The sequence below is a fragment of the Cryptotermes secundus genome, unplaced genomic scaffold, assembly GCF_002891405.2.
Source record: "Cryptotermes secundus unplaced genomic scaffold, Csec_1.0 scaffold1297, whole genome shotgun sequence".
In the NCBI taxonomy this organism is placed as follows: domain Eukaryota; kingdom Metazoa; phylum Arthropoda; class Insecta; order Blattodea; family Kalotermitidae; genus Cryptotermes; species Cryptotermes secundus.
In genome coordinates, this window is record NW_019732392.1 from 206 (window position 1) to 27,545 (window position 27,340).

Here is a 27,340-nt window from a genome sequence, read left to right on the forward strand (position 1 = left end):
TACTCTGCTAGACAGCCAGCCTCGCTGCCACTAGCACCAGCTAGCCTGCTACTGCAAGAGTTTCACCGACATCCCGCAGGCATGCTGACTCGCAGCCTGGGGCTGCTGCAAGGAAGAACGCTGACACTAACACTGGCTAGCCCACTGCAACGAGAGCTTCATCCAGCCTCCATCACGCACAAGCAGATTCTGACAAATGGCCCTTTACAGGGACAGCGATATCACCACTGTCACTAGCACAGCCTAGCCCACTACGAAGGGAGTTTTCACCGGTATTCATCAGGCATGCTCTGCTTCCTTGTTCGTCTGTAATATTCATTCTAACAACAATAAACATCTGTTATAGTTTCACGTGGTTGTCTCTTCAAGCATCAACATCCCACACCTAGCTCTATTTGTAGGAACATTCTAGAGCTATCTCAGCATAAGATTGTACATATCTAGCTCTAACAGATCATCAGTTATCACTATCAATCCAAAAGCTAACTAATGATTTTAAGCAATGCTCATGTTGTTTTGCATTCTATTATTTTCTTCTTTTTTAGGAATAGCTGCATATTTTGTTAAGAACTACTGCCACACTAAATTTGAGAACCCTGTATTAATTGGTAGTACTGTCACTCCCACCTAGATCCACACAGTGCCATATTAGTATTACAAATGGTAAGAAATTTAAAAGTTACATAGGTTTGGTGGGCTCTGGTGGCATGATGCACATACAAAATGTCTACACACTGTTACATGCACGAAAATTTATTACAGGGAGACATAGTGAAGGAAATCATTGTATCATAACTTATGTTTCCTGGAAAGAGCTTACAATAATCACTTTATATGCTTTATTTCATACAATGAGACCAGCAGTAATTATATCAATAATTATGCAAATTTGTGATCCATCTGTGCAAAACTGGTCTGATATAACATTGACGTCTTGACCCATTGCCATGTTTGCAACTGTTAACTTATAAAAATGTGCTTCATATAAAGTCTGTAGGCATGTTTATGACCTAGCGCCTTACAAAATTTCTCATGCAGAATTCAAATAATTCATTACTTATCGTTACTGAACAGATAATTAAATATATACTTGGTATGAAAGCCATAATGTTTTTTAACATTCTACAAAAATATGACCTGACCAAAAGTTGCATACATTTTAAAGATCTATTACCACACAGAATTTCAGGAACATATTCCAAGTGACACTAGTGTTGCTCACATTTCAGAAGTTCAAATGGCTGTAGTGTTGGTACCACTGAGGCCACGTAATTAAAAAGTACAAAGACAGGATGCCCTCCAGGAACAAGAAGTTCATTCCAAGTTTAATAAAAATCAGTACCCTGTTTCAAAAGCTATTAGTGGTGAACATGGGCAGATACTGTGAAAAATATGCGCATTTCTCCTTATAAACTAAGGAAAATAAAAAGTCAAGTATCAAAATGACCAGAACTCGCAAAACCAGAGATGAGAGAAGATAATGAACAAACTTCTATTTCGTAACAAAATTAGACAATACATTATTACTGGTATACACTAAAATTGTTACTTTAAATCATTTGCAGTACTGAACAGAACACATCTGATCTGTATGCATGAATGGATACCAAGAACGGTAAAGAGAAAGGATGAGGAAGGGTTTGTATGTTTGCCAATTACAAGTGAGGGATAAGTATATTTGTATGTAAAAGGACACTGGTTACTTCTGGGAGGTGAATCTCTCTTGTCATTTTATGATATGATGTAATACTATGGAAGAGTTAGAACATGAAAAATTATTTATGAACATCAATATGCCAAAAACCAAGTAACTTCCACAAGCAACTTACCTGTCTGGCTGGTTGGTTCTGTGGCGCAGGGCTTCGGACACTCACCTTGCTTGGTGTCTTGCCTGGGCACAATGGATGCTGGAGCAGACATAGTTCTCTTATATGGCCACTTTGGACCAAAACTAGCACTGAGGGTCTTCACACCACTAGACCCACTGCCATCCGACTGTTGTGATTGTTGAGAAAGCGCCTCATGTGCTCGGTGAAGTTTACGGATAAACACTTCACTGTTGAGGTCTGTGTTGCGAAGATCTATGCAGAGGAAATTCAACATGCCAAGATAAATGCAATATTTTATCTTCTTCTGTAGTAAAGACTGTAGTAAATAAACATGTTCTACAGATCACAGAGAAGAGGCATATTCACATTGCATCATGGAACTTGCTGAACTGTAATGTGGCGACATGGCTATAAAAAGAACACATCTGTTTGTGCAGTTATAGTATATTCTGTATTCAAAAAAATAATAACTTGTGTTTCAACCTTCATGTAAAGAACCCCAAGTTACCAGATTCATATTCACCGAGTACCTGTCTATGGTAAATGAAAACAGGGAAATATACCCTTACGATGGCATGGAAAGTCATGCCTCATTTTGTCAGCTGTCTATGTGTACAAAGTCTGACAGTTATATAACTAAACTGATATTTCTGTATTAGCAAACCTATAACATTAATAAAATGTCATGGGGTTTAGTTTGCTTTGTAGTAGCAATAAGTGTCTTATGTGTGTAGTCTTTTGTCTGTCAAAAACATGGATGACAAACTATTAGAAAAGTCAACAAAAACCGATTCTGTAGTGATGTTGGAGAATAACTGCACTTACATTTACGAAACCTTATAAAGAGGGAACAAACCAGTACAGAGGTATCTGTGTGGATCATACAATTTTATGATAGACAACATAACAGATAAGAAACAATTCAGCTGTCTGATAGTGCAAGCTCCTGAAGACAGCAAAACTGAACATGATGCACCGAAACCCATGCCTTATACTTCACCAATAGAATACAATAAAGGCTAGTAGATTTTAAAATCATTTACTGGAATCTTACTTCAAACAGAACTGAATGCTACTACAAACAGGAACTCTCACTAGCATACTAGTATGGTCATGGCTGCTATGATAAACACTGGGGGAGTACATTGTTACAACAGAGCACACATGCATAAATAGATATAATTGCAAACTGAAAAGACAAGAATGACATATCCTACCTCTCAGATATGCAATGTCTCCAGATTTTTCCAAGTTAATCTGTGCTTCAAGGAAGAGAGCATCGAAGCGATTAAGGAAGAACTCCCAGGTAAGAATCTTCCTGTCACTAAGACAGTTGTGAAGCTGGTAGAGAGACTGCAGCACCATTGGACGATCTACAATAACTGAGTCAAACTGTGTCTCTAGTGACACTATGAGTGACTGCAACATAAGTAAGTCATGTCATTATATTGCTTCTTAACACTGCACAGAAGAAGGAAATATTTGTACATATGAAGTAATGGGAGGTTTAGCATAAAATTAAACAAATCAAAACAAAATATATCACGTAGGTTCCACCAAACCAAAACCAAGAGTGAACATAAACACAGAACAACACAACACCATGCACGTATCAATCAACACAGTTGTAAAGCACCCAACTTGCATCCAGGAATTATCAGGCTCTAATCCCAATCACAGAACAGCTGAAGTGACCAGACTTTTGCAGATTCCATTGCTCTTTCCACAAAAATGGCAGGTTGATGCTTTACAGGAGTCTCCTGCTTTCTACCACATATGTCCCACCCTCTCAACAAATTTTCACTGATAGTGAGTTTCTTCCTGTTGCTCTGTTCTGGTTTTCTTCTACACATTCAACCACTTTTAACTGAAATATGTTGTTAAAGGGAAACGAGTCCCTACTGAACCTCATATACTCATATTTTACTCACACTTCTGTAGACAATAAATACACAGTGGCAAGAAGTGGGACATTATCCAAAAATAAATGGCACCACAATCACATATGAATAATGCACTATGCTGATTGAACAATGTGTACAATTTGAAGTCACTCTTAGCACAGTAACAATTTTAAGGAAAATTAAAAGTACCAAAATTTTTTCTCCATAAAACATGAGGTGTGGCCATACACACATAAATGATGTACTTAAATCCTAAATTGTTATATACGTACTGAATAATACTAACTTTAATTATATTTTCAATAAAACCTACCTATCAAAATTAAAAGTACCAAAATTTTTTCTCCATAAAACATGAGGTGTGGCCATACACACATAAATGATGTACTTAAATCCTAAATTGTTATATACGTACTGAATAATACTAACTTTAATTATATTTTCAATAAAACCTACCTATCAAAATTAAAAGTACCAAAATTCTTTCTCCATAAAACATGAGGTGTGGCCATACACACATAAATGATGTACTTAAATCCTAAATTGTTATATACGTACTGAATAATACTAACTTTAATTATATTTTCAATAAAACCTACCTATCAAAATTAAAAGTACCAAAATTCTTTCTCCATAAAACATGAGGTGTGGCCATACACACATAAATGATGTACTTAAATCCTAAATTGTTATATACGTACTGAATAATACTAACTTTAATTATATTTTCAATAAAACCTACCTATCAAAATTAAAAGTACCAAAATTCTTTCTCCATAAAACATGAGGTGTGGCCATACACACATAAATGATGTACTTTAATCCTAAATTGTTATATACGTACTGAATAATACTAACTTTAATTATATTTTCAATAAAACCTACCTATCAAAATTTATTACTGTTTTATTATACAACTATGTTCTTTTTTCATTAAGAGAAAAATGAATGAACACCAGAAGTCAGCTCCATTACATTGCAGACATAAATGTATTGCTCCACAGTTATTCATGCTACCTACAAAATATAGTTTTCTTCTGATCGTCTAATGACGTACTAAACACTCTGTCAAATCCATCAAACTTGCTCCACAAATAACAGTACAGTACACAAAACCTTAAAGCAGAAGTGTTAAATAAACTAAGAAACAAATTAAAATCTTATGAATTACTCATGTTTCTTTTTTTAAAGTTAAATGCAAACTTTATGTAGTTATGACAAACACAAGTCCCTGAAATTTGTTACCTTGATGGCATTGTCATGTATGGTTCCAAGATACAGCGTAGCCCGCTGTGCCACATGAACATTGATATCATCCATACTGGAGATGAGATAGCAGAAAGCATTGGCTAAAGCTGCTTGCAGAGGAAGATTACTCCGCAGAGGTGTCGAATCCATGAATCGAGCAATTACGGTTACACGCTCAACTATACCATGAAAATAAAACACGTCTCAGATATCAATGCAGTGCTTTATGGTGTTTTCATCAGAGGCAGAAAATGAGATACTTTTCATTCAATAAGTATTAGAGGCTATTTCTCTAAGGACAAAGTGGCCAAGGAGTGAAGCTGGCTACTCACTTCCATTCAATACTGAAGTTAAGCATGTGAGTTCATTTACCTACATACCCCCTATACTGTCTTGGTGCTAGTCTTAGGCACTAATGTAGTTTTGCCGTTATTTTAATCAATGTGTACTCAATAACAGTGTCACAAATTTTATTCAGGAGCAGTGGCGGCTCATAGCTAAAATTTGTGGGGGTGCTGCTCCAGAAGCACACAGTTCCATACAAAGATTTGGCTACTGACATTAAGCTTAAGGATTATATATTGTATTGTACAAGTATAAAGAAAGAATTAAAGAAAAAAGGAGTCATTATATAAATGTTATCGATAATATCATGTTGAAATTGGGGGTGCTGCAGTGTGCCAACACACGAGCCGCCCCTGTTCAGGAGGTAACTATTTATACATACCTGCAACAAAGCGGACTCTCCAGTCTGTGTTGTGAAACTCTTCTTGGATGACCTTCCAGAAGACATCTGAGCCAGATGGCAGTGAGATGCAATGAAGCAGAAGAGGAACACACACTTGACAGATGTGTGAATGCTCTGAGTTACACATATCCCACAAACTGCAGTATAAAACAGAAGTCATTTGCTTAACACTGAAGAAAAAGAGATGAGTAACAATATTGGACAGCACAAGATACAGTGTACATGGTATTCAAATTCTACCTTCCACAGAAGAACAAACAATAGAATGGATATAATAGATGGTGCTTACTCTCAACAGAAAGCCTGTTCTTGCTTCTTTCCACCCAAGTGAATCACTGCACACTGTTATATTTCTTTGTAATAAAAGAATAAATCAAACTCCAAATAAAATGTCATTTATGTCCATATCAGACCAACTGCTTAATCCTCGTCACCTGGGAATGGAAAATTTTAAGTGCCCCGTCTATGACGGGGCTGATTGCCAGATTTAACTCATTATGTAATTAATACTGAAAAAGACCATGTATGCTCACTGTTAAAATAGTACAACATAAGGCCAATAAAAGTGAAGCCAATTATAAAGCTAGAAAAAGCAAATTTCATCTTCTGTAGCATATTGATGAAAAAGTTCATTACAAATACAGAGAAAAGCATCTTATATAGTGATTAACAAGTCATGAACTTACTTCTTAATGAGCAAGTTTTCTTGACACCAGATGAGGAATCCCAGGTGATCTTTGGAAGCCTTGGTGAGTGCATCACCATGAAGACAGAGTATATGTAGACACTGCAGCATATAGTATAAAATATCTGGTTCATCTACATTGGGCAGCTCCTGTTTAATACATACAACCAATAAAAGGAAACAAGACAACTTAATGAACAGTTCCCTCCTTGTCAGTAGAGGAAGTAGGCATTAATCACGGATTTTAATTATATGTCTTCACTAATATCATACTCAACTCAATTCCTTTATTTCAGTGTCTACCAACTGCAGCTAGCCTATTATGTGAGAGCACCACATATGTATGCAAAACTAAAAACTAAACCAGGAATTAAATACTATGAACTAAGAACTTAAACAAAAATAAAATAACATTACCAGAAGCCATGAACTCAACAGAATGTCAAAGGAACATGTATCATTAAAGGAAAGGGCATGTTTATTAAAAATCTTCCAGAAATTTGAAGATTCTGTTTGCAGCTGTGATGCACCTTCATGAAGGGCCAAGTCTTGAGACATTACTCTTATCAAAAGTGGAAAGGTCCCTAATTTCCTTGGTAGGTGCACAAAGGCCAACAGCATCCATAATATTGCCTACATTCTTAATGATTGGAAGGTTAATGTTGGCTGATCTCTGTTTTTAAATTATCACACTACAGACGAAAGGAATGAATGTAAGAAATTACCCTAACTGGTTCATTTAATGCTTCTATTATCATTCATCATACTTGAGGACCAAAGTATGTTAATTTGATTTTACAATATTGTTCCACTTCAACAGTACAGCTGTTAAGAGTAGCAGTCATGAGAATCTAACAAAAATGCAAACTTCATATATTTATGAAGATACAGTTCTTTTTTCCATACCTAAAAATCTCAACTCCAAAGAGGGTTAACTCATGATCACTTTTCAAATAACCTAGATTTGCATAATACTTGTACTTCAAATTTCAAATTTCCACCAGCATGAGAACAGTAGTACCTGAATTTTCAAGCAACTGCCTTGCAAATTACAAAATTTTAAGTGGGGGGGGACCAACTGACAGGAACAAACTAGATTTGGTCCAGTTTGTTCCTGTCAGTATCACTGCATATTTATATGGCAGAGCAGCAAAACAAAACTATAACTCAATTTACAGAAACATGACTGACCTTGAGAAGCTCATGGATCAGTTGCAAATGCTGAGGCAGCTCATCTACTGAAAAGCGAAACTTTCCAACAGACGTATGCCAAAAGTCATCCAAATCTTCTTCAGGCTCAGGATCAATTGGCTGATCATTTTCTCCAACCAGTGTGGGACGAGCAACCTGTGCTGTAGCTGTTGCTATGGTTCATAATTGCACATTAGTCACAGGCTGCATTAGTGTGAATAAACGAAAAAGATCATTCTGCCTCAATGCATTTAGGTGGAAGTCTAAACAAAGCAACAGAGACTGGACCTCTACAAAAATTTAAACAGAACAGTGCCAAATACATAATATTCTCCAAAGCATTTAGAATTCTGAAAATTGCAGAAATAACTTAAGGAACTTGTTTTCCACCCTGCACTAGCTAATGGTATCTGAGATTTTTAGTCCCATGTAACACAGACCAGTACATAGGAACTAGACAAAAATCTTATTTTACTTAGATTGTGGCCATCTGGGTTCGACACCATGTAGTGGTGGCAGTAATTCTTCACTGGCCACATATCACAAGGCATGCCCTGATTTCCACATGTCATACAAGAATCATGATTCAGATGATGTATTCAAATATCTAGATTTGAAAAAAAAATCAAGAATTGAAATCTGTGGAACATTTTATCAAGTCACAAATTAATTAATTTTTATTATTATGCATATAATAATCTAGCATTGCTTACCAACATCAGTGTCAGTAATGGTGACAGCTCTTGCAACTGCAGCAACAACTTTTTCTGCAGGGATGATAGGTGCAAGGTCCAACTGCTCAGTCACTGTCTCGACAGTAGCAGTCATTATCTGTAAGTACAGTTAAGCTCTCACTAAATTTGTTCTCTGCATGCAATCAATATTTTGCAATTTGCTGGAACAATGCTAGTGAAGCCAACGGCTCACAAAGGCCATGGCTGTAATAAGAATTGGTCTCAAAACTCTGAGAATCTTCTGGTAACTGTTTCTCTTTGTTCATTAGAGTCTAACATCAAAAGTGATCAGTAACACATGTGACTGAATTTAAGAATTACAAATTTACCGGTAATAAATTTTGGAGCTAAATATATAAATACCGAAGTGATCGGAGAAGTTCGTGGAGGTAGGCCTAGGCCCACTGGGGCTGTAGTGCCAAGGGAAAATATATATATATATATATAGAGTGTCCCAGGAGGAATGGACCAAACTTCGGAAGGGTGTTCCTTATGTTAAAGTATGTCGATATAACCCAAAACACCTATGTCCAAAGTTGAACGGTTACGGAGATAATGGCCAGAGAAGTGTGAAACTTTGACCGGCGTTGCACACTTGTTGATTATAAAATACATATTAAAACTGGCAGGAATATGTGGATTCTGTAATGTTAATAATGTACGTAACATCAAACTAACTTGTGAGTGACATGAAGCCATAAAATTGAAGTACAAAATACTCGCTCGCCATGTCATAATTGTCCTTAGGGTTTCCAAGCACTATACATGACACATGAACGGCAAGCACTGACGTAACGTGCTGACTGCGTTCTGGTATAAGCCAACTACATAAGCATGGCTAGGGTGAATCATCGCACTCAAGGACAAACATAGATAGGGCCTCTCAGCTGAGAGGTACAGTGCGTAGACCTGCCAGAAGACCACACTTTTCTTGGGCCATTATCTCCGTAACCGTTCAACTTTGGACATAGGTGTTTTGGGTTATATCGGCATACTTTAACATAAGGAACACCCTCCCGAAGTTTGGTCCATTCCTCCTGGGACACCCTGTATATATATATATCAAATGTTTTTAATCCTGTTTCAGCTAACAGTGTGTTTCTGCCAAAATGTCTGCTACACTGTGCTATGTAAAAATAAAAGTAATGTAAAGCTATCCCTGTAACAGGCCGTGAAGGCCCATAGGGCTGTGAGACATTGAGGGTCCCACATTATTTAGACAATCGGCTCAAAGATGGCGGTAAGGTTGTCAGCCTTACACACAGGCTGCGCTTTACTTCCCAGGAAAATTATTTAATTAATTCCTGGTACTCATTTCTGTTAGAGGCTGAGTTGGTCCCAGGGCCATAGTGCGGCTGGAAGGATTAGGTCAATTGAAAAAAAAATCCAATGACCTCAACAGGACTTGAACCCACGACCTTCTGGCTTGTAACATAGCACCACAACCAACTACGCTACCGTGTGGCCCACACTGTGCTATGAGAGTACTAAATGAGAAAGTGAAAGTCAGAAGCATTTTTTAAGGTCCTACTGCAAGGCCACCTGAAGTACGATCTAAGTTAGAAACCACAAGTGGTAAATTACCAATTTATATCATAAGATTCAGTACTAGTGCAAGTGTCTCTCACAATGAAAATGGGAGATCATGACAAGAACAAAGGCACTAATGTGAAAGAACATATTTTGTCAGAAAGTAATCTCAGTTACGATTCATACTTTAAAATTGTGGTCATTAAATTTGAAGAACAGACAAAGAACTGCAAAGGGGCAAGAAAATGTAGTATCAGCTGGGACAAGAGAGCCAAAGATGGAAACAAAGAAACAGTAAATTATGCCAATTGTGCACAAATATTGTTGTTTGTATAGATTCAATGACAGAATGGGATGTCAGTTCTGTGAAGCATCATTAAACTTGAGAAGCAGCAGAAATTTAAGTCCAGCACAGAGTGGCATGTATGTATGATGAGGAAGAACAAGTTTCCTTCATAGCAAAAAATCTCATTTTGCAAGAAGTTACCATCACATTTTGAGGCAATGCTAATGACATAAGTGTATTCTGATGGCATGTAATTACAACATCACTGACACAAGCGTAAAATCTGTTGTCACAGAAATATGAGGTGGTGAGAAGACGCAAATGACTGTAATGCTGACAAAGCTAGTAGACAGCATGAACTACCACCACATGATCACGCAATAGCTCAAGCAGTTAGTCACTGGCTTCCCACTGCAGCAGCCCGGGTTCAATCCTGGGTCTGGTCAAGCAGGATTTGTAGTGGACAAAGTGGCACTGGGACAGGTTTTCTACGAGTTCTTCAGTTTCCCCTGCCAATCTTCATTCCACCAATTGCTCCACAATCACCCTCACCTATCATCTGGGGCTGGTACAATAGGAGAGAAGCGGCTGCAGTACAAGGGACATAGTCCCACCAAACTAGCAATTAAAAAAACAACCACCACATTATGATGAACTGAAAAACTGCTGCAGCTGCCTGATACTAATGCTATGGCTTCAAACAAAGGAGTGAATTACTAATGAACTAGTGAGGGCTTTGTTATAAGTTGTAGGAACAGAGGACTGACAGTACTGTCATGAAATTAAGGAATTTTCTTGTGCTGGATGCATTTAAGCATCATTTAACATTGAATGTCTTATTGGTGATTCATGCAATGAATACTGACCTAATCATCATAACCAGAGGATGACCTCACAATTACATATTCCAGTAAATACACCTTTTCATAATCATATGAAACAAATGCACTCTTGAATGACTCTTGATGGGAGATGATGTTTTGATGACAGCAGGACAATAAAGAAGCGCAGTGTAAGACTAGAGTGACAGTGGATCAAGACCATGGCACTGTATAGCTGATGGTGGGTGAAGCTGGGAATGTTGACAGTGAACATGAGTGTGAGCAGTGAATGTGGGGAAGAAGATGGGAAGTGTGAAGACATCCAAGCTGCAACAAACAATAGGAATGCTGGACAAGAGCTACTGACTTCAAGAAAGAAATGAACTCAATAAATGGCATGTACAAAATGTTTTCTAGTGTTTATTTTTTCCATGTCTTCACAGTAAAAAGACAAAAATAATTCATAAAATTACATATTTTTTTCTGAGCAGACATGTGTCTTAGCGCATGGTCATCTTATATTCAAAATCATTTTCCATTTGGTAAACATGGTAGCGCACTGAAAACATGGCTAATTAAAAACTTCCGTCAGCAAGAGAAAATCCTTGTTCTCTCTCAGTTCTCCAAATTCTCATATCAAACTGAAGACACCACTCTCACATATGCCTATTTAATGGATAAAACTGATTGTATTTTGTTCTGGATAAGCGAAAATTCATCCAAGTGTGAAAAGTTCTGCCTACCAAGGAGTAACTATACTCCTGGGAACCAGTAATATGCTTTCCATTAATTTTTCTTACAATAAAAATCCTGTCTTTTGATTACTGCCAAACTACAATATCAGTGAGCAGATAGAAATTCAAGACTGAGTATGATATTTACAGTTATATCAGTTAGTGTTTTTTTATATTTTATGATAATTTTTTACTTGCCAAACAGCAATAAGTGATGATAATGAAAGGAGAAATGTTTCATAGATATGAGTTCTTGACCTAACTTAACAGTACATGTTATAATTACTTATATGTTAAAAATCAACTGTTACAGCAATTTTATGACCATTGAAATAGTGCAACTACAAACTCAGGACCCAAAACAAATGAACTGAGACAATTATGCAATTCACTGTTATATATCAAAATATTAAGCCAAGCTACAGGTTACAGAAATTAAATGTTTCATTATTCAATACATATACCTTTTAAGTGTAAAGTGCTATAGAACTGAACCAGACTGGTTGGCACATAAGTACAAATGCCATATTTTCTGCTCATAGATCTACCAATTTGTCCGAGGAATTCATTTAATGAACAAAATACCTATATTTTGTTCATTTGTCTCTCATCCCATCTCTTGGAAAGTTATTTTATTACATTTTTTCCCTTTATATTACAGGACTTAATCCCCTTTTAACATTTGTTTATAAGTTGCTTTTTATTTCAAAAGTATATTATGAATGTTGGCAGTCACAGTAACATTCAAAAAAGACTACATCAATGGCATGCATGAGGAAGACAACAAGAAAGAAGCAAAATCATGATAAATGTAACACAATCAACAAAGAAATTAAAGGCAATGTTCTCAAAAAAAATGACATAAAACAGAGAAGCTCCTTACTTTGCATGAACTTTTGTGGATACAAAATTTCAGTTTTCACATCACTGGAGACAAACACAACCATCACATGTACCACTGATATGACACATGCAAGCTAACCTCAGATTTTTATGTACATCTGTGTGGAATAACGTCTGCTAGAATTTTTTTTACTCCCAGTTATTTAATAATGTTGTATTAGCTGTAAAGCTTGTATAGTGTTGTACAGGGATACTGCAATAATCATGAATAGATAGTTGGAGGAAAGGGCCATGATCCATTTAAGTAGAAGTAACTATCTGTCAGAAAATGAATATTCAGATTTCTAAGCACGTACCTCAAATTATTCTTATATGGGCTTCATATTACACAAACACATACATTAAACAGATAAATTAACAATCAAGTTCCTTCCGTCAAATGTGACACTTTTNCTGAACAGATAATTTTATATTATTACTACAGCCACCACTTCATGTACTCACAATCCAATTATAACATTCCATATTGAAAAAATATAAAATACAGGTTTCAAGAAACTTTTCTAAACAAGTATTTTTCATGAAAACTGACAACAGACTACTGCTGGCAGAATTAATGCAACATGCAAACAATGTGTGTACACTCATAACCTCACCCAGCACCGTTACAATTTTACTGCACAGACCGACATCTTACATGACTGTCCGACTACTGTGAAGTTATCTATATTAATGCGGTGTCCAGAAATTTGTATCTACAAAAGTCCTCTTTTTCCCCAGTGCATATTCAGCAGCTTGTGATGCAAATAAAGGGCAAGACTGTGCCAAGTAGAAGCAGAGTGGACGTACATGAGGCACGTGCATCAGCACCACACCTACACTATGGAACTCGGGGATTGGCATGTTGATCACGACATCCGGTTTTGTCTCTGGCTTCTTTTCTGATTCCGGTGGACTCTTGTGTCCATGGCCACCTTCTTCTCCGACTTGTTCTTCTACATGTGACTGTAATCAAGGTGAGGTGATAATTTCTTGTGGAGAGCAAATAAGTGTGGTAAAATTTCAATAATAAATGTCAAAGCATATTTCCAAGATTAACACACCATCCTTTGCACTTGATGGCATCTCATATTGAATAAGATGAGAAGTTCTATGAAGAACTTACAATAGTTTCTGTATTCTGATGCTTCCATTTGAACAGAGAGACCAGCCAGACTTATAAATTAATAGCTGGGGAATTCGTGATTTATTCTGCACAAAATTTCCAGTACTGTAGATAATCTACACATGGTAGCATAGTTGGGTGAGGCACTATGCTACAAGCCAGAAGGTCGTGGGTTCAAATCCCGATGAGGTCACTGAATTTTTTTCAGTTGACCTCATCCTTCCAGCTGCAATTGTGGCCGGCGAGTAGGGCTGACACACAACCTTGCCGCCATCTATGAGTCGATTGTCTACAAAATGTGGGAACCTCATCATCTCACAACCCTATGGGCCTCCACGGCCTGTTGCAGGGATACCTTTACTTTTACTTTTTCTTTTACTGCACATAATCTAATGTCTGAAAATTGTCAGCCATAACCTCAAAGGTTTAAGTTTTTATCTCATTTATAATTTTCAACATAAAAGAAATTTTTCCAGATAAATTTTCAGATTTGTTTACAATCACCACCATATAAAATTTCACACACATACATGCAATAGTTTATTAGTTATCATTATCAATCTAAAACGTGATTATATAATCTGCAGTGTCACCAAACTGCTATTTTCCATTTTACTCAACAGTAATCTTAACAGCAGTTACATTACTTTTCAGAGATGGTTCATCGACCAACATTTCAAGACTGTACACTTAATGGCACTAATGTTTCTCCAACATAAGTTAGCATTGCCACCATGCTGGTACTGTTAATGGCAATAAAATCAAATTCAAAAAGTTGAGACTGAGCTTTTCTTCTTGATGAATATTAAGATTATGGTCTTCTTGAATGTGCAGTATGGTAGATATGTACCAATGCTTCTGTCGTCTCTTCTGCCCCGAAGGTGAAGACAGCAGTTCCTCCAAAACATCAGTAACTATCTACCAGATCAAACAGCTTCACATACAAAAAAGACCGTAATCTTAATCATAAAGGTCAGTTATGGTATTCAGAGGAAGAATGACAAAAACTGGTCATTCAGTTGAAAGCATTCTAAGAAGGGAACAGGCAAGAGGATACATAGATAAGATGACCACCTAAGCCTTCCTTTCCTTGTACATTATGAAACTAGCCTACAAAAGCATACAGCTGAAAAGAAGTGATAATAAAACTCTTCCTGAGTTTTAGTTCAAACCAATGTTCACAATACAAAGTAAAACTGTCTGCATGGATATTGTAAACTAATTTACTGGACCCAAAGTAAGATTTCCACTGAAAGAAAACGTATTAACAAAAAGGCAAAAATAAATAAACGCGAACTTCTGAGAAGACTGTCTGATGCCATGTGGGAAAGCCAGAAAGAAACAGACCACGTGGAACACTTAAATATAGATGGGAGGACAATATTCAAATGTATCTTATGAGGGGCAGTCAAATGAAAACAGGTTACCATGCATAACTCACACAGCGCACAAGTTGGTAACACTGGAATTTGCTTATGGTACGAACATCTGGTGGGGACTCAGGAAAGCACAGTGACAATGTGCCCTTGCACACTAGCCATTTGTTTATTGTGCTGGAAGTAAGGTTAGCGCTATGTGTAGTCAACCAACATCGGTAATGGGGGCAGGTAAAGAAGAACAGTGAAGTGCAGTGGGTTTTTTGACTGCTGAAGGAGTAAGAGCACAAGAAATTCATCGTCGCATGTCTGTTGTTTACAGCGAAGACAGCATGTCACGTTTGCGTGTGCTGGCATGGCATAAGAGATTCCGAGAGGGATGGGTGTCACTGCAAGATGATGCTCGCCCAGGACAGGCTCATTGTGTCATCACTCCTGATGTTATTGCTGTGTTGGATGGTCATATCCGGGCAAACTGATGGATCATTGTGGAAGAAACTAGTCTTTTGATGGGAATAAGTCACGGTTCCGTACACACCATTGTGACAAAACACCTGCTGTACTGCAAAATCTGCACACAGTGGATTCCACATCAACTCACGAAGGAAGAGAAGACTCGGGGAATGGCTGCATCACTGGGTCACTTGCAACAATACCATGAGGAAGAGTATGCTTTTCTGTCCCGTATTGCCACTGGGGACGAAACTTGGTGCCATCATTTTGAACCCAAGAGCAAACAGCAGACCCAACAGTGGAAACAGGTGAATACTCCCTCGCCAAAGAAATCCAAAGCTGTACACACAAGTTCCAGTAAAGTGATGATGACCTTCTTCGACTGCAAGGGCCATCTGCTTGTCAAATTTCTCGGGCATGGGGCCACAATCAGTGCACAGCACTATGAAGACTTTGCAGAAACTGAGACGTGCCATAAAGGCAAAACGCCCTGGAATGCTATCGAACGGCATTATCCTTCTTCCTGATAATGCGCGCCCCCACACTGCCAACTCTGTGAGGAATGCGCTACAGAGATTTGGTTGGGAAGTGCTTCAACATCCCCCCCTACAGCCCAGATCTCTCCCCATGTGATTTTCACATTTTTGGAGACCTGAAAAGAGACATTCATGGACATCAGTTTGCATGGGACAAAGACGTGTGTGGCTGGGTAAAGATGTGGTTCCGTAGACAGCTTACAAGCTTTTTCAAGGATGGAACTGACTGTCTTATTTCCCAGTGGGATAAATGTATTAACAGTTTTGGAGATTACTTTTTAGGTAAGAAATGTTCTTTAATATGTTTTGGCTTCTGACCCATTTTCATTTGACTGCCCCTCATAGATAGGATGGAGTAGTATGGACAGTATTGATCAGGCTCAGGATAGGGACTGGTGGAGGGCTCTTGTGAACACAGTAATGAACCTTCGGGTTCCAAAAATGTTGGATAATTCTTCAGTAACTGCACAACTGGTGGCTTCTGAAGAAGTGCTAAGATCCATGGAGTTAGTTAGTTACACATAATGCCCATTCTTGTTCAGATATTTCATTTTACCTGGGGGAGGCCAGCAAGAAATAGTAATAATTATACAATTCAGTGATAAACTGTGTTCATAACTTCCAGACGTAGAAGTTTGTTCCAGTGTATACGTGGTTATAACTTCTGTAGTGGCATAAGTAAAGTACTCACATCAGGAGGATTGACTGGGTGTTCAGGCGCCAAAAATTCTATCAGCTGTAGTGCCAACTGATGCCACATGACACTAGATTCACAGAATACACAATCATTCTTGGAGGCACATGAGTGGGAACCAACCCACGATGCAGAAATCATTAACTTCAACAGCTGACTAACATCTTCTGACAAAGAAGTATGCACACCATTATGCTTCTCCACCTCCTGTAGCTCCATCTACATATTACATAAATTCATTAAAATATTTTAACATAATTTTATTTTATACGCTGATTTTTCAAATCAATAGAAAAACACCTATCATGTAATATTAATTAACACACATACCATAAAGAAGGGGTATAAAGACTCCAAAATGAAGAACAAAAGAAATAATAATAAAATTTCATAAGGCTCTACCCTTCACATGCCTATTATTTCACAAATTGCCACATAGATTTTCACATTTTATTGTATTTCAGATAATTTTACAACCTGTGAAACTGCATTATCAAGAATGTGAGCAATGAATTTTCTTTTAAATTATTGTTTATTTTCTTACATATCAAAATTATGATGGAGGTTACAATCATATGTACCTTTTCAGCATTTGTCAGATAAAAATTGGGTGGCCTGATACATGAGGCACATCTATGCTGAAAGTTTTGCAGTAGCAGAGTTTCATAACACCAAATAGTGTTATCTTAAAGTAATCATTTTAAAACCATTTTCATGTTCACAAAATTAAATATTTCAACTCAACAATTAAAAAGGTATATTTGTTTCCTAGATCCAGTACTTCATAATTACTGAACACAGCAGTTTAGTCTCTTGGAGAAGGAAACTGCTGTAACAGATAGGTTAATAATCTGATGGTTCTATCCTTGCCTAGAGCTCAACTTTTTCTCTATTTTACCATGTTTTTCCTTTTAACCTCAAAGGATTCTCAGTATCTTGTACTCAATTACTTTTAGTACTATACATTATCACCTGTGGGTTTATCACATCTGCAAGTACAACAAACTCTCACTCATCTAAAAAATGGTACGAACAAGTAGCACAGATAAATGAAACAACAGATAATCCAAACATCTAGAAATACACCCACTATCCATTTTGCATTCCAGGAAAACAATTATTGCTCACATAATAGTTCAAAATTTAATTCTTATAGCCATTTGCCATATGTCTCTGAATTTAATTGTGTTTACATAAACAGAATAAAATGCAATGAGTTAAATAACACTGTAACCACTAAAATTTAAACTAAATATGTCCATAACAATGCTCTTTAATTTAGTACAGCATGAAAACTAATGGCAGCTGGGACAGTTCAGTCGGTATACAGACGAGCTAAGGGCTGGAGTTCAATTCCTGGCAGGAGGAAGAGATTATTCTCTGCTCCACAGCATCCACACCAGCTCTGGGGCCTATCAAAACTCCTCTCTATTAGGCACCCAGAGAGAAGCAGCTATTTCTCTGGGGTGTGAAGTTAACCACTCACCTCCATATAGCAGCAAGGTCAAGAATGGTGAAGCTGGTGAGATGCTTAATTAATTAAGCACAGGGACAACTTCACATTTTTACACCCCCCCCCCATTTTTATGAAAACTAATGAACGGTAAACTGCAATCTAATGGGGATGCTACCTGTCACTAAACAGTTAAGATAAATATCTTCCCAACAGACAAAAGCAACCTCATTTAGTGGGTGGTGGTAGGTTGACATAAAAAGCAATAATATAACAAAATAGCTGCAACAGGTTGAGAAGATGTACATTCTACTGTAAACTGCTGTAAAGAAACACTTATACATATTACTAAAACACCCGTCAAGGGCAGCACTTATATCATTTTTGAGAGCTATAATCAGCAACTAAGGCAATTAAAAGTTCTGTGGTTAATCCAGAAAGCAGATAATTAATACAGAGATAATCAAGAGTATACTATAAAAATATTACGTACCAGAATTAATTTCACTTCTGATTAACATTACAGCTGCTTTATAACTTAAGGACTTGGCAAATAACAACATGTGTTCAGCAAAAATTTCAGCCAATCCAAAGTGCATCCATTCTCCATTGGCATGCTGCAGACTGCTTTTGTACTGCTGCAGTATTTTGACAAAATATAAAGGACTATACATTATCATAACGTATGTAACTAACCTGTCTAAGCAGAACATCAAGCATGAGGATACAGCAAGACAATGTAAGCTCAGCATCTGTCTCAAATTCAACATGCCGTGACGTTGGAGCCTCATCATCAGAAAGACCAGATGTGTTTCCTGAGGAATCTTCCCTTACAGGAGAGGGTGACGTATCATCCACATCTTTCACTGTATGAAATAAGAAACAAAGGAGGTTCTTCGGGCACATTTAATCACTGATTATTAACATAAGCTTTCACTTAAAATAAAATAAACTGAATTCAGCATTTATAATCCTGATTATATACAATCACATATTTTTCCTCAAGTCTAATTCAATATGAAGACTCCTTGATCTCACTTTTAATAGCTTTTCTCAAACGAAAAATCGAGCAGCTTTTATAGTACAAAGTTGATGAACACCAATTTTATCTGCCTTGGGGATTTTCCAGCTGAAGCATGTAAGAACCTTTTTCAGATTTTAAATCACAGGGTCAAGAATACAGCACTTCTCATCAAAAGTAAGAGGATTTTTTTTAGGTATATGTTACATTTGGATCCAATGGCAGGCTTTTACAGACATGGTAATAAACTTTAAATTCCCATAAATGCAAGGAACTTCTTAGCAGCTGAACAGCTATCAACTCAGCAGGGAAGACCCACCAATATTGAATCAGCCTGTTATTCGGTAAGCACATTCTCCCTAACTTCAAAAAATCAGTATACATTTATATTTATTTTCACTTCATGGATCCAATCATCTCCCTGTAGGGCTGGATATAAAACATGTCTCATATTACAAATTCATGATGACTACACATCATTCGTCCTTGGTCCAATAAAATATATAATCAGGCCTCACCCAGACAGCACAAGTTGTCAAGACTACACACATGGGCCATGGAAAAACCACTGTCAAATTCACACCTTGTCATTCCACACACACACACACACACTGGCCAGCCATATTATCAATACAGTTTCATTATAAGATATTAAAATTCATAACAAACACAGACATGATGCTAACTGCCACACTCACAGCAAGCAAGTCTCAACAATGTATTATACATGCACACAGACCATTTATTAACGCTTAACATTTGAGCCCCTTGCATGCTCGACAAATTCATCAATAGAGTAAAATGAGTTGCTTTGCAAATAATTTCATAAAACAAACCTAATTTGCTTTTTATCATTTTTTAAAACAGATATTTGACGGCAAAGTGTTAAATAGCCTGATGCCTGAATAATACAACTCTCTCTGATAGGATGATAAATGTGTTGTACGTATATGAAGGTGGTTCTGGTACCAATGACATATACAGACTTATTGGTCTGAAACTTATCCAAATTATCAAATTATCAAAACTGGTTTTCAAGACTAAGATAATTCTCTATTTGAAGGCAGCGTTCTTGGATAAAACTAATTCTTGAACATTTTTGTAGTCTGAAATATGATTACCACACATTATCATAATAAGTCAAACTCATGACTAGGGTTATATTTTACAAATTTAGAACGGATAACATTCACTTCACTCACCAGGGCTGCCTCTTCTTCCACTCTCCTCATGTTTACATGTCTTGGTCAGTTTATCATCTTTAGAATTTCCCTTCATTACTCTGACACCATCATTAAACATAGCAAACAGCTGTGGGAGGGGAATAACTATGTCCTGCGCTGTTAAGATCTGAGAATCAAACAAACAGCATTAAAAGGATTTTAGTTTCCATTTCCAATCAAATAAAAACGTTTAAAAAGTTAAAAAGAAATGAGATACCAGAAAAGAACATCGTACTCTTCTTTACTGTAGAAGCTGGAGACGGATATGGACGTCACTGTTACATTTTATTAATGACTCCAGCAACTGTGTCCATAGACATAAATCTCACATTTACAGTGATCATGGTGTTTAGGTGATCAACTGGCAATGATTACAAAAGAGCAGTCATGGTCTATTTTAAAATAATATTCTGACATCCGCTTGGAAGGAAATAATGTTATGTTACAAGTTTCATATGATGACATGTGTGGTCACCAATTCTAAAGGGTTCCAATGATGGTGTATTAAATTTACCATAACTACTACTGGAGAAATTATGACTACCTCTTCATAACAGACACAACCAAACAGGTACTCCACCCTGAGGATAACAGCAAATCCAGCTCCAAAATAACGTGTTCTTACTTTCAAAATATCAAATTTAAGAAAATCAGTAATTCTTGGATTGGATTCTTAGACTTGGATTGGCAATTTCAATGAAAATGAAATCAATGGAAATAGCAGATCTTCACATTAGAAGCCCATAAAGTTATCACCTCAGTTACCAGGGCTTTCATTCAAATGGCCATCTTATGTGCAGTCATATCTAAGGGAAAAATTTTAAAGCATATTTTTCAGCAAATCAAGGACCGCTGGACAAAAGGGCAAGACAGGTCTTATTTTCTGTTTACTCTCCACTGATCCCATATACAAACATATGTTCAGACCACTGACCAAAGTCCCATGCCCTCTCACTGTAAATGATATGTGTTGTATACTCGTAAGAATAAGTACCACTCTTCTTACCTGCAACCAATTTAAAGCCTGCTCTTGAACTCTGGCTGATGTCTTCTTAAAACGTACAGCTACAAAGTAGTACAATTTCTTCGCATCAAATCCAAGTGGACTCATGTCAGGATCTAGGATTTTACTACAACATAAAGCAACAACTCTATGTAGCTGAATGAACACAAATGAAAATTATAAGGTCAGAATACATACCATTTCACCAGAAAACAATTACAATGATAAATTATAATTTTGAATTAAATGTTAACTATTTTTAAGAGGTCTTACAGGGCTTGGGGCAATAAATGCTCAATGGCAAAGTTGCTATGTGACAACTTTATTTTAATGTGAATTAAAAAAAAAAAGATGATTACATGGATATTCAAGTTTCTCACAGTGGTGGATATTAAGACATATTATTTCAGGATGTATCAATGTGTAATTTTGGAGTCATGTTCCAACAATTATGAGGAACCTGCTACCTCAATCCTGTTATTCCACCCTGAAGATGCAGGCAGTAGGCTCCTCTGCAGCACAAGTAATCTACCACAGCTACAGGCAGTCACATCACCAAAGACCATATATCTTATGATAATGACACTGGTGTATTTTTTTAAAAAAGTATTGTTATTTCTGGGTTTGCTCCAATTGCTTATGTGACAGGCAGAGTTCCACTACATTCCTCTTCTGTCAGAAGTGGAGCAAGTGTCAAACATTTCACTGCATGTAGGGTGGGCCAGGTGACATTAATGTCTGGAAGGTGACGAAGGGACTTATAAAGGAGACTTCTGCATAACTTACACATTATGATATTTTCAAGAAATATGAATGTGGCATGATAATACAAGTCTTACTAAATCTCTCTTTTCAATAAAATGTTATGGTGTTGCATGAGATTATGTTAATACAGTGCGCTGACTATAGCACAACATACACTGGTTCCAAGACAGATCTGCCAGCTAGCCTCTCTGTCATCAGCAGTCATCTTCATGAAAAACACCTCAGACGAGCTTCCTGAAACCTGCATTTTTTTCAAGATGGGATTTTATGACTGTACTGTGAGTATGTGAATCGGAGCCTCCAGTAACACTATATGAATGGAAGAAAATAGCACTTTACAAAAAGAAAGCAGAATTTCATTATTTGATTAATACAAAAGTTCAACATTACATGCAAAGTTTTAATTTCAACTTGTTAGGTACAGTTTCAACAAATTAGTGCCAGTCAATAAGTGGAAGAAACAACATATCCAACATCTAAAATCACAGTAAGATTCCTAATTTTGGAGTTAGTGAGTTTCTGTCCTTGTCTTAAATTATATGAAGTTGCAAATGGGGGTTTCCTTTCATTTTTTTGGAAAAGACGATCACAGTTTACCTAATTTCTAATGTGCTAATAACTAAGCTTGCACATATACATCAGCACATGCCCTTTCTCCTGTTCACACTGTAATTTATAGTAGTAAGTTTGCTTTATAAGTTTTATACTTACATGCAAATGCAAAAGTATATGAGGTCAAAATGTTGCAGCTACAGATGATTCTAAAAATCAAAAGAACACATACAACATCAAAGCATAATGCTAAATAAAGAGTGGAACTGACTAAATGGCTACTAATTATCTCGCTTAGGGTGAGCAGATGTCCTGCTTCTATTCTTTAACTGGCTGAAAGGTCCTACTATCCTGACCAATTAAAAATGGGCCATTGTACCCCTTCCCCTTAAAGCATCACTTATAATGTACATCTGCAACATGCCTCCAGAAATCTGGAAGATATATTAACTTTTGGTAACAACAGTAATTGGAAAAATGACAATACAGCAATTACAAGCTACTCAGTCAGATGTTTAGTCTCCCTGCATTAAACAGTTCTTTTAATACAACAGATATTATCAACAATATTTTGCTGCATTACAGTTTGAATGTGACACTGTTATATTGCAACAAATATAATGAATAAAATAAATATGAATGTATCTTCTTCTTTCCCTGATCTGTTTGGAGTTAAGATAAATGGATTTTTGACTTTCAAAATTTAATCACCCTACTCTAAATAGAGATTTTAAAGTATCTTGTGACCACACAACTGGAAAGTGCTCATAAACAGAAATCAGTCAATCTTCAATCTTGATAGGGAGAAGAATACAAGGCACACCAATCACACCATCAACTTTCCTAAAGGTTACACAAGCTTACATGAAGAAACAAGTAACTCAACAGTAATGACATATGAAATTACATAGTACAATCAAAAACTCACTACAATTGTCTTAATTTTGTAATTTGATCTGAAAATGTACAGGAAAAAGTATGCTCTTCGCATAAAAAAAATGCTGAAGTCTGACAACCCGAAACACATATTATTGGATGACAAAGGGTTACTGTTGCTGAAAGAATCAATAAGTAACTAGACATAAAATACAGACATTTACTCACACGGGTCTCTACCAAACCTGCAAACTGTAGAAAAATGGACAAGTGACTTCAAAGGCCTTAAATTTTCTTGGAAAATGACACATTTACAACAGAACTAAAAATTTAAATAAATCTATTCCACCAATTGTTATGACTTTAACACTTTGCGGACCGGTCGCATAATATTATGCTTTTCGCTTTTAAACATGGTGGATCAGTCACATAATATTACGATTTTAGGACACGTTATGTTGCGACACACTATACCTTGCTCTGGCGCCATGCAGATGGATAATTGGTGCGTAAGAAACCTCCCGAATGTTTGCTTAGTAGTCAATAACATGACCTCACTGTTTTCCTATCCCACTCCGAAAGAAAATGCCTTTGTTCATCTTCAAGTTGTATGTACCAGGCAGTAAGTTAGTAGTGCAATATGGATCAAGGACGAAAGTGGTTGAAGACCAAGCGATCTCTCGGAGAACAAGAAAGTATGGCCTACTTGTTCGTGTAGTTACTGAAAGCACTTCAGGCTATATTGGAAATTTAGAAATTTATTCTGGTGAAGACAAAAAAAATTACAATAAACTACTGTTTCCGTTTTGGAACCCTATCTTGATCAAAATTACCATGTCTATCAAGACAATTATTATAACAGTGCGGCAACTGCACAATACCTTCTTTCGAGAAAAGTACATGTTTGTGGAACAATTATGGTGAGCAGAGGCCTTCCTCCAGATCTGAAAGAGGAATGTAAATCCCTGAAACGTTGTGAAACCACATTCAGGAGGAAGGGGGATATTCGTCTTCAGTCCTGGAGGGATACTCGTGTTGTGAATATGATTTCCACAATTCACAATTCGAGCATGGTTGATGTTCAAAGGAGACATGGAGAAGTAAAGAAGCCTGTTTGTACTTCTGAGTGTAATATGTTCATAAAGGGAGTTGATAGAGTCAATCAATACTTGGCCTATTATTCTCTTCCTAGGAAAACTATAAAGTGGACAGGGAAAGTTGCCTTGTGGCTTATAAACTGTGCCATTTTCAATTCATTTTTGGTTTACAAAAGTCTAAACATTGATTCGAAATTGAAATACAAAGCATTTCTGATGAATGTGGCAAAGGCCTGGGCTACAGACCAGATGGTGGAGGCAGAACCAGAGTCAGACACAGACTTAGTGCAACCAGCCCTATCAACTCCCACCCCACACAGGCCTCATGTGGAACCCCCTGCGTGACTCTCGGGTGATATGCAGAAACATACCTTTGTGAAAATTGTGAAGAGTGAACATTCCAAGGGGAAGCATCCTTCTAGGCAATGCCGTGTTTGCACCGTTCACAAAAAAAGGAGTATGACTGTCTACTTTTGCAAGTTCTGTGTAATGCCACTTCACAAAGGGGAATGTTTCCAGAAATATCACACTCTCAAGCACTTCTAGGAGCATTGGTAAGTGTTCTGCAAAAATTTTAGTTCATAAAATTAATTAGATTTTATATTAATTTTTAAAGTGAACAGTGCAGAAGTTAGGGTAGTAGGTTTAAAAATGCCAGTCCCCAGGGTGATTTACATATTTAAATCGCCGGTCCGCAAAGTGTTAAGATAGGACATAATTTAGCTTTTCACTTCTCAAAATAATAAACTTAAATTTATACTTTTATTTTAAAGCAAAATAAATTTGCAATGTTCAGTCAGTCTCCTAATAAAAAAAATATCAAAATTTTGCTCTTTCTGTTCAGAAAAATTCTTAGAAAATTATGGTATATTTAAACCATCACAAATACAAACAAAAACAAAGATATCCATGCCAACATCCATGGCACATGCGCACACATACTGAAAAAGCTTCAGATCTTACAAATATCCAACAAATCTGAAACAAGAAAATTACCATATTTTCCTGACTCTAAGACAAGCTTCCTTTACTTTTATTTTAATTCAAAAATTAATAGCCATCTTATATCAAGAAAAAATAATAAAACGTAAGTAATTCAGAAATTTCTTGAAACTCACATACTCAAGAACTGACAAGAAATATTTCCAAAGCACTAACTTAATTGTTAGATTTTCTTCATCTTTATAATCACACACATACACACGTACATTATGTAATTCTGTATTTCTGACACTTTGACTCTGTTTCTAGGACATATTATTTAATGCCTCAGATGCACATCTTCATTATCACTCAACAGAAGGCAATGATGACTGAAATAAAAGTATTTTCATACTGATATTCTACAGACATGAAAATTTTACGGGCTGCCATGTTATTAGATGTTATTTTGTAAGCTGTGCAGCAGCCCTTATGATGAATGTTAAGGACATGAATGTTAAGAATGTTAAGTTGCTGCACACGGCTTTACTGACAATTGCCAATTTTAAATTAGTTATGCCAAAGATGACTAATAAAATATCTCAGCTTTACGGAAATATAGTAATGCTGAGGCCAATGCATGGAGATGGTGGAAACACAAAGAACAGCTGAGTGCAAGTTTTACTGAAATAAATCTACGGACCTGAAGTGGGCCTACTAAAAGATGGAATGGGAAATTTTGTTTCTGTTGCAAATCTAAAAATTTTATATGACTAAGTATTAAATCTATTGTTCCTTAAAATTTTTCACCGTGAAAGAAAGCTATCTCATATGCACAGTCATTTTACTCAAATATGGTTAAATTAGAAGAGAAATTAAAATTAACCTTACTGCTTTTGTTTCCAAATGAAGTGTACCATTATCTTCACTTTAAACTTCAATAAATTGCTGTAATTTTCTGTAGGCTATTTCCTTGTGAAAACTTCTAAACACACATGCTGTAACATGTGGATGCAAGGTAACAAGGTATGGACAGAAAGAGAACTTATGCCAGACCTGAGCAAATTTTTCAGTTCATGTTGCTCTTTCTCTGGGACATCATTCACCATAGCTTCCATCCAGTGTGGCATTACATAATCCCAGATCTCAGAAGTAATGATCTCATAGGGCACCAAACTAAACAGCCGATTCAGACCATCTTTTAGATGTGAAGTGCGTGATATCAGTGTGTCCCTGCGAAAAGATATGACATGTGAAGAGACACAGAAACTATCAATGTTAAAATATATCACCCTAACAAAGCAGAGAAAGTGAACCTGTAATGTAGAGCACAATAAAAAAAACACACACACACATACAGGAATATATGAGGGAGAATCTAAACAGGTCACAAATGGAAGTAAAACAGCTGTAATGGCATTAATAAGTTTTCTATATGTATCACTAGGTAGCAGCACAGTCCAGCTCAATAACAGAAGAGGTATCAGACGTTTATATGCATGTTCAAAGGCTGGTTTCAGTAGTCAAAATGGCGACCATACTTGAGGAATTCATTCATTCATTTATTGTATATTCCATAAATCCATATACATAGATATAGAACCAGTCACATAGTTAATATAGTACAATACAAATATAAATATATATGTACA

The 27,340-nt window shown here is 36.6% G+C and overlaps 1 protein-coding gene across 2 annotated transcripts in view; it reads right to left on the minus strand.

The window, feature by feature from the left end:
• Positions 1-793: 793 nt before the first annotated feature.
• The window catches only part of LOC111867710 (protein unc-79 homolog), a 52,130-nt gene continuing 25,583 nt past the window's right edge, over positions 794-27,340 (minus strand). The window contains exons 11-23 of one of the 2 annotated variants that reach the window (XM_033752785.1): positions 26,745-26,921; positions 21,481-21,604; positions 20,454-20,601; positions 18,927-19,096; positions 16,775-16,996; positions 13,433-13,558; positions 8,319-8,436; positions 7,606-7,778; positions 6,416-6,564; positions 5,709-5,866; positions 4,979-5,160; positions 3,047-3,248; positions 794-2,081 (exon numbers count right to left, since the gene is read on the minus strand). In XM_033752785.1, coding sequence (XP_033608676.1) covers positions 1,789-2,081; positions 3,047-3,248; positions 4,979-5,160; positions 5,709-5,866; positions 6,416-6,564; positions 7,606-7,778; positions 8,319-8,436; positions 13,433-13,558; positions 16,775-16,996; positions 18,927-19,096; positions 20,454-20,601; positions 21,481-21,604; positions 26,745-26,921 — 2,242 coding nt within the window. In that variant the 3' untranslated portion in view covers positions 794-1,788. Of the gene's footprint in view, positions 2,082-3,046; positions 3,249-4,978; positions 5,161-5,708; positions 5,867-6,415; positions 6,565-7,605; positions 7,779-8,318; positions 8,437-13,402; positions 13,559-16,774; positions 16,997-18,926; positions 19,097-20,453; positions 20,602-21,480; positions 21,605-26,744; positions 26,922-27,340 lie in introns of both variants that reach the window. The other variant, XM_023857780.2, reaches the window with a different exon arrangement.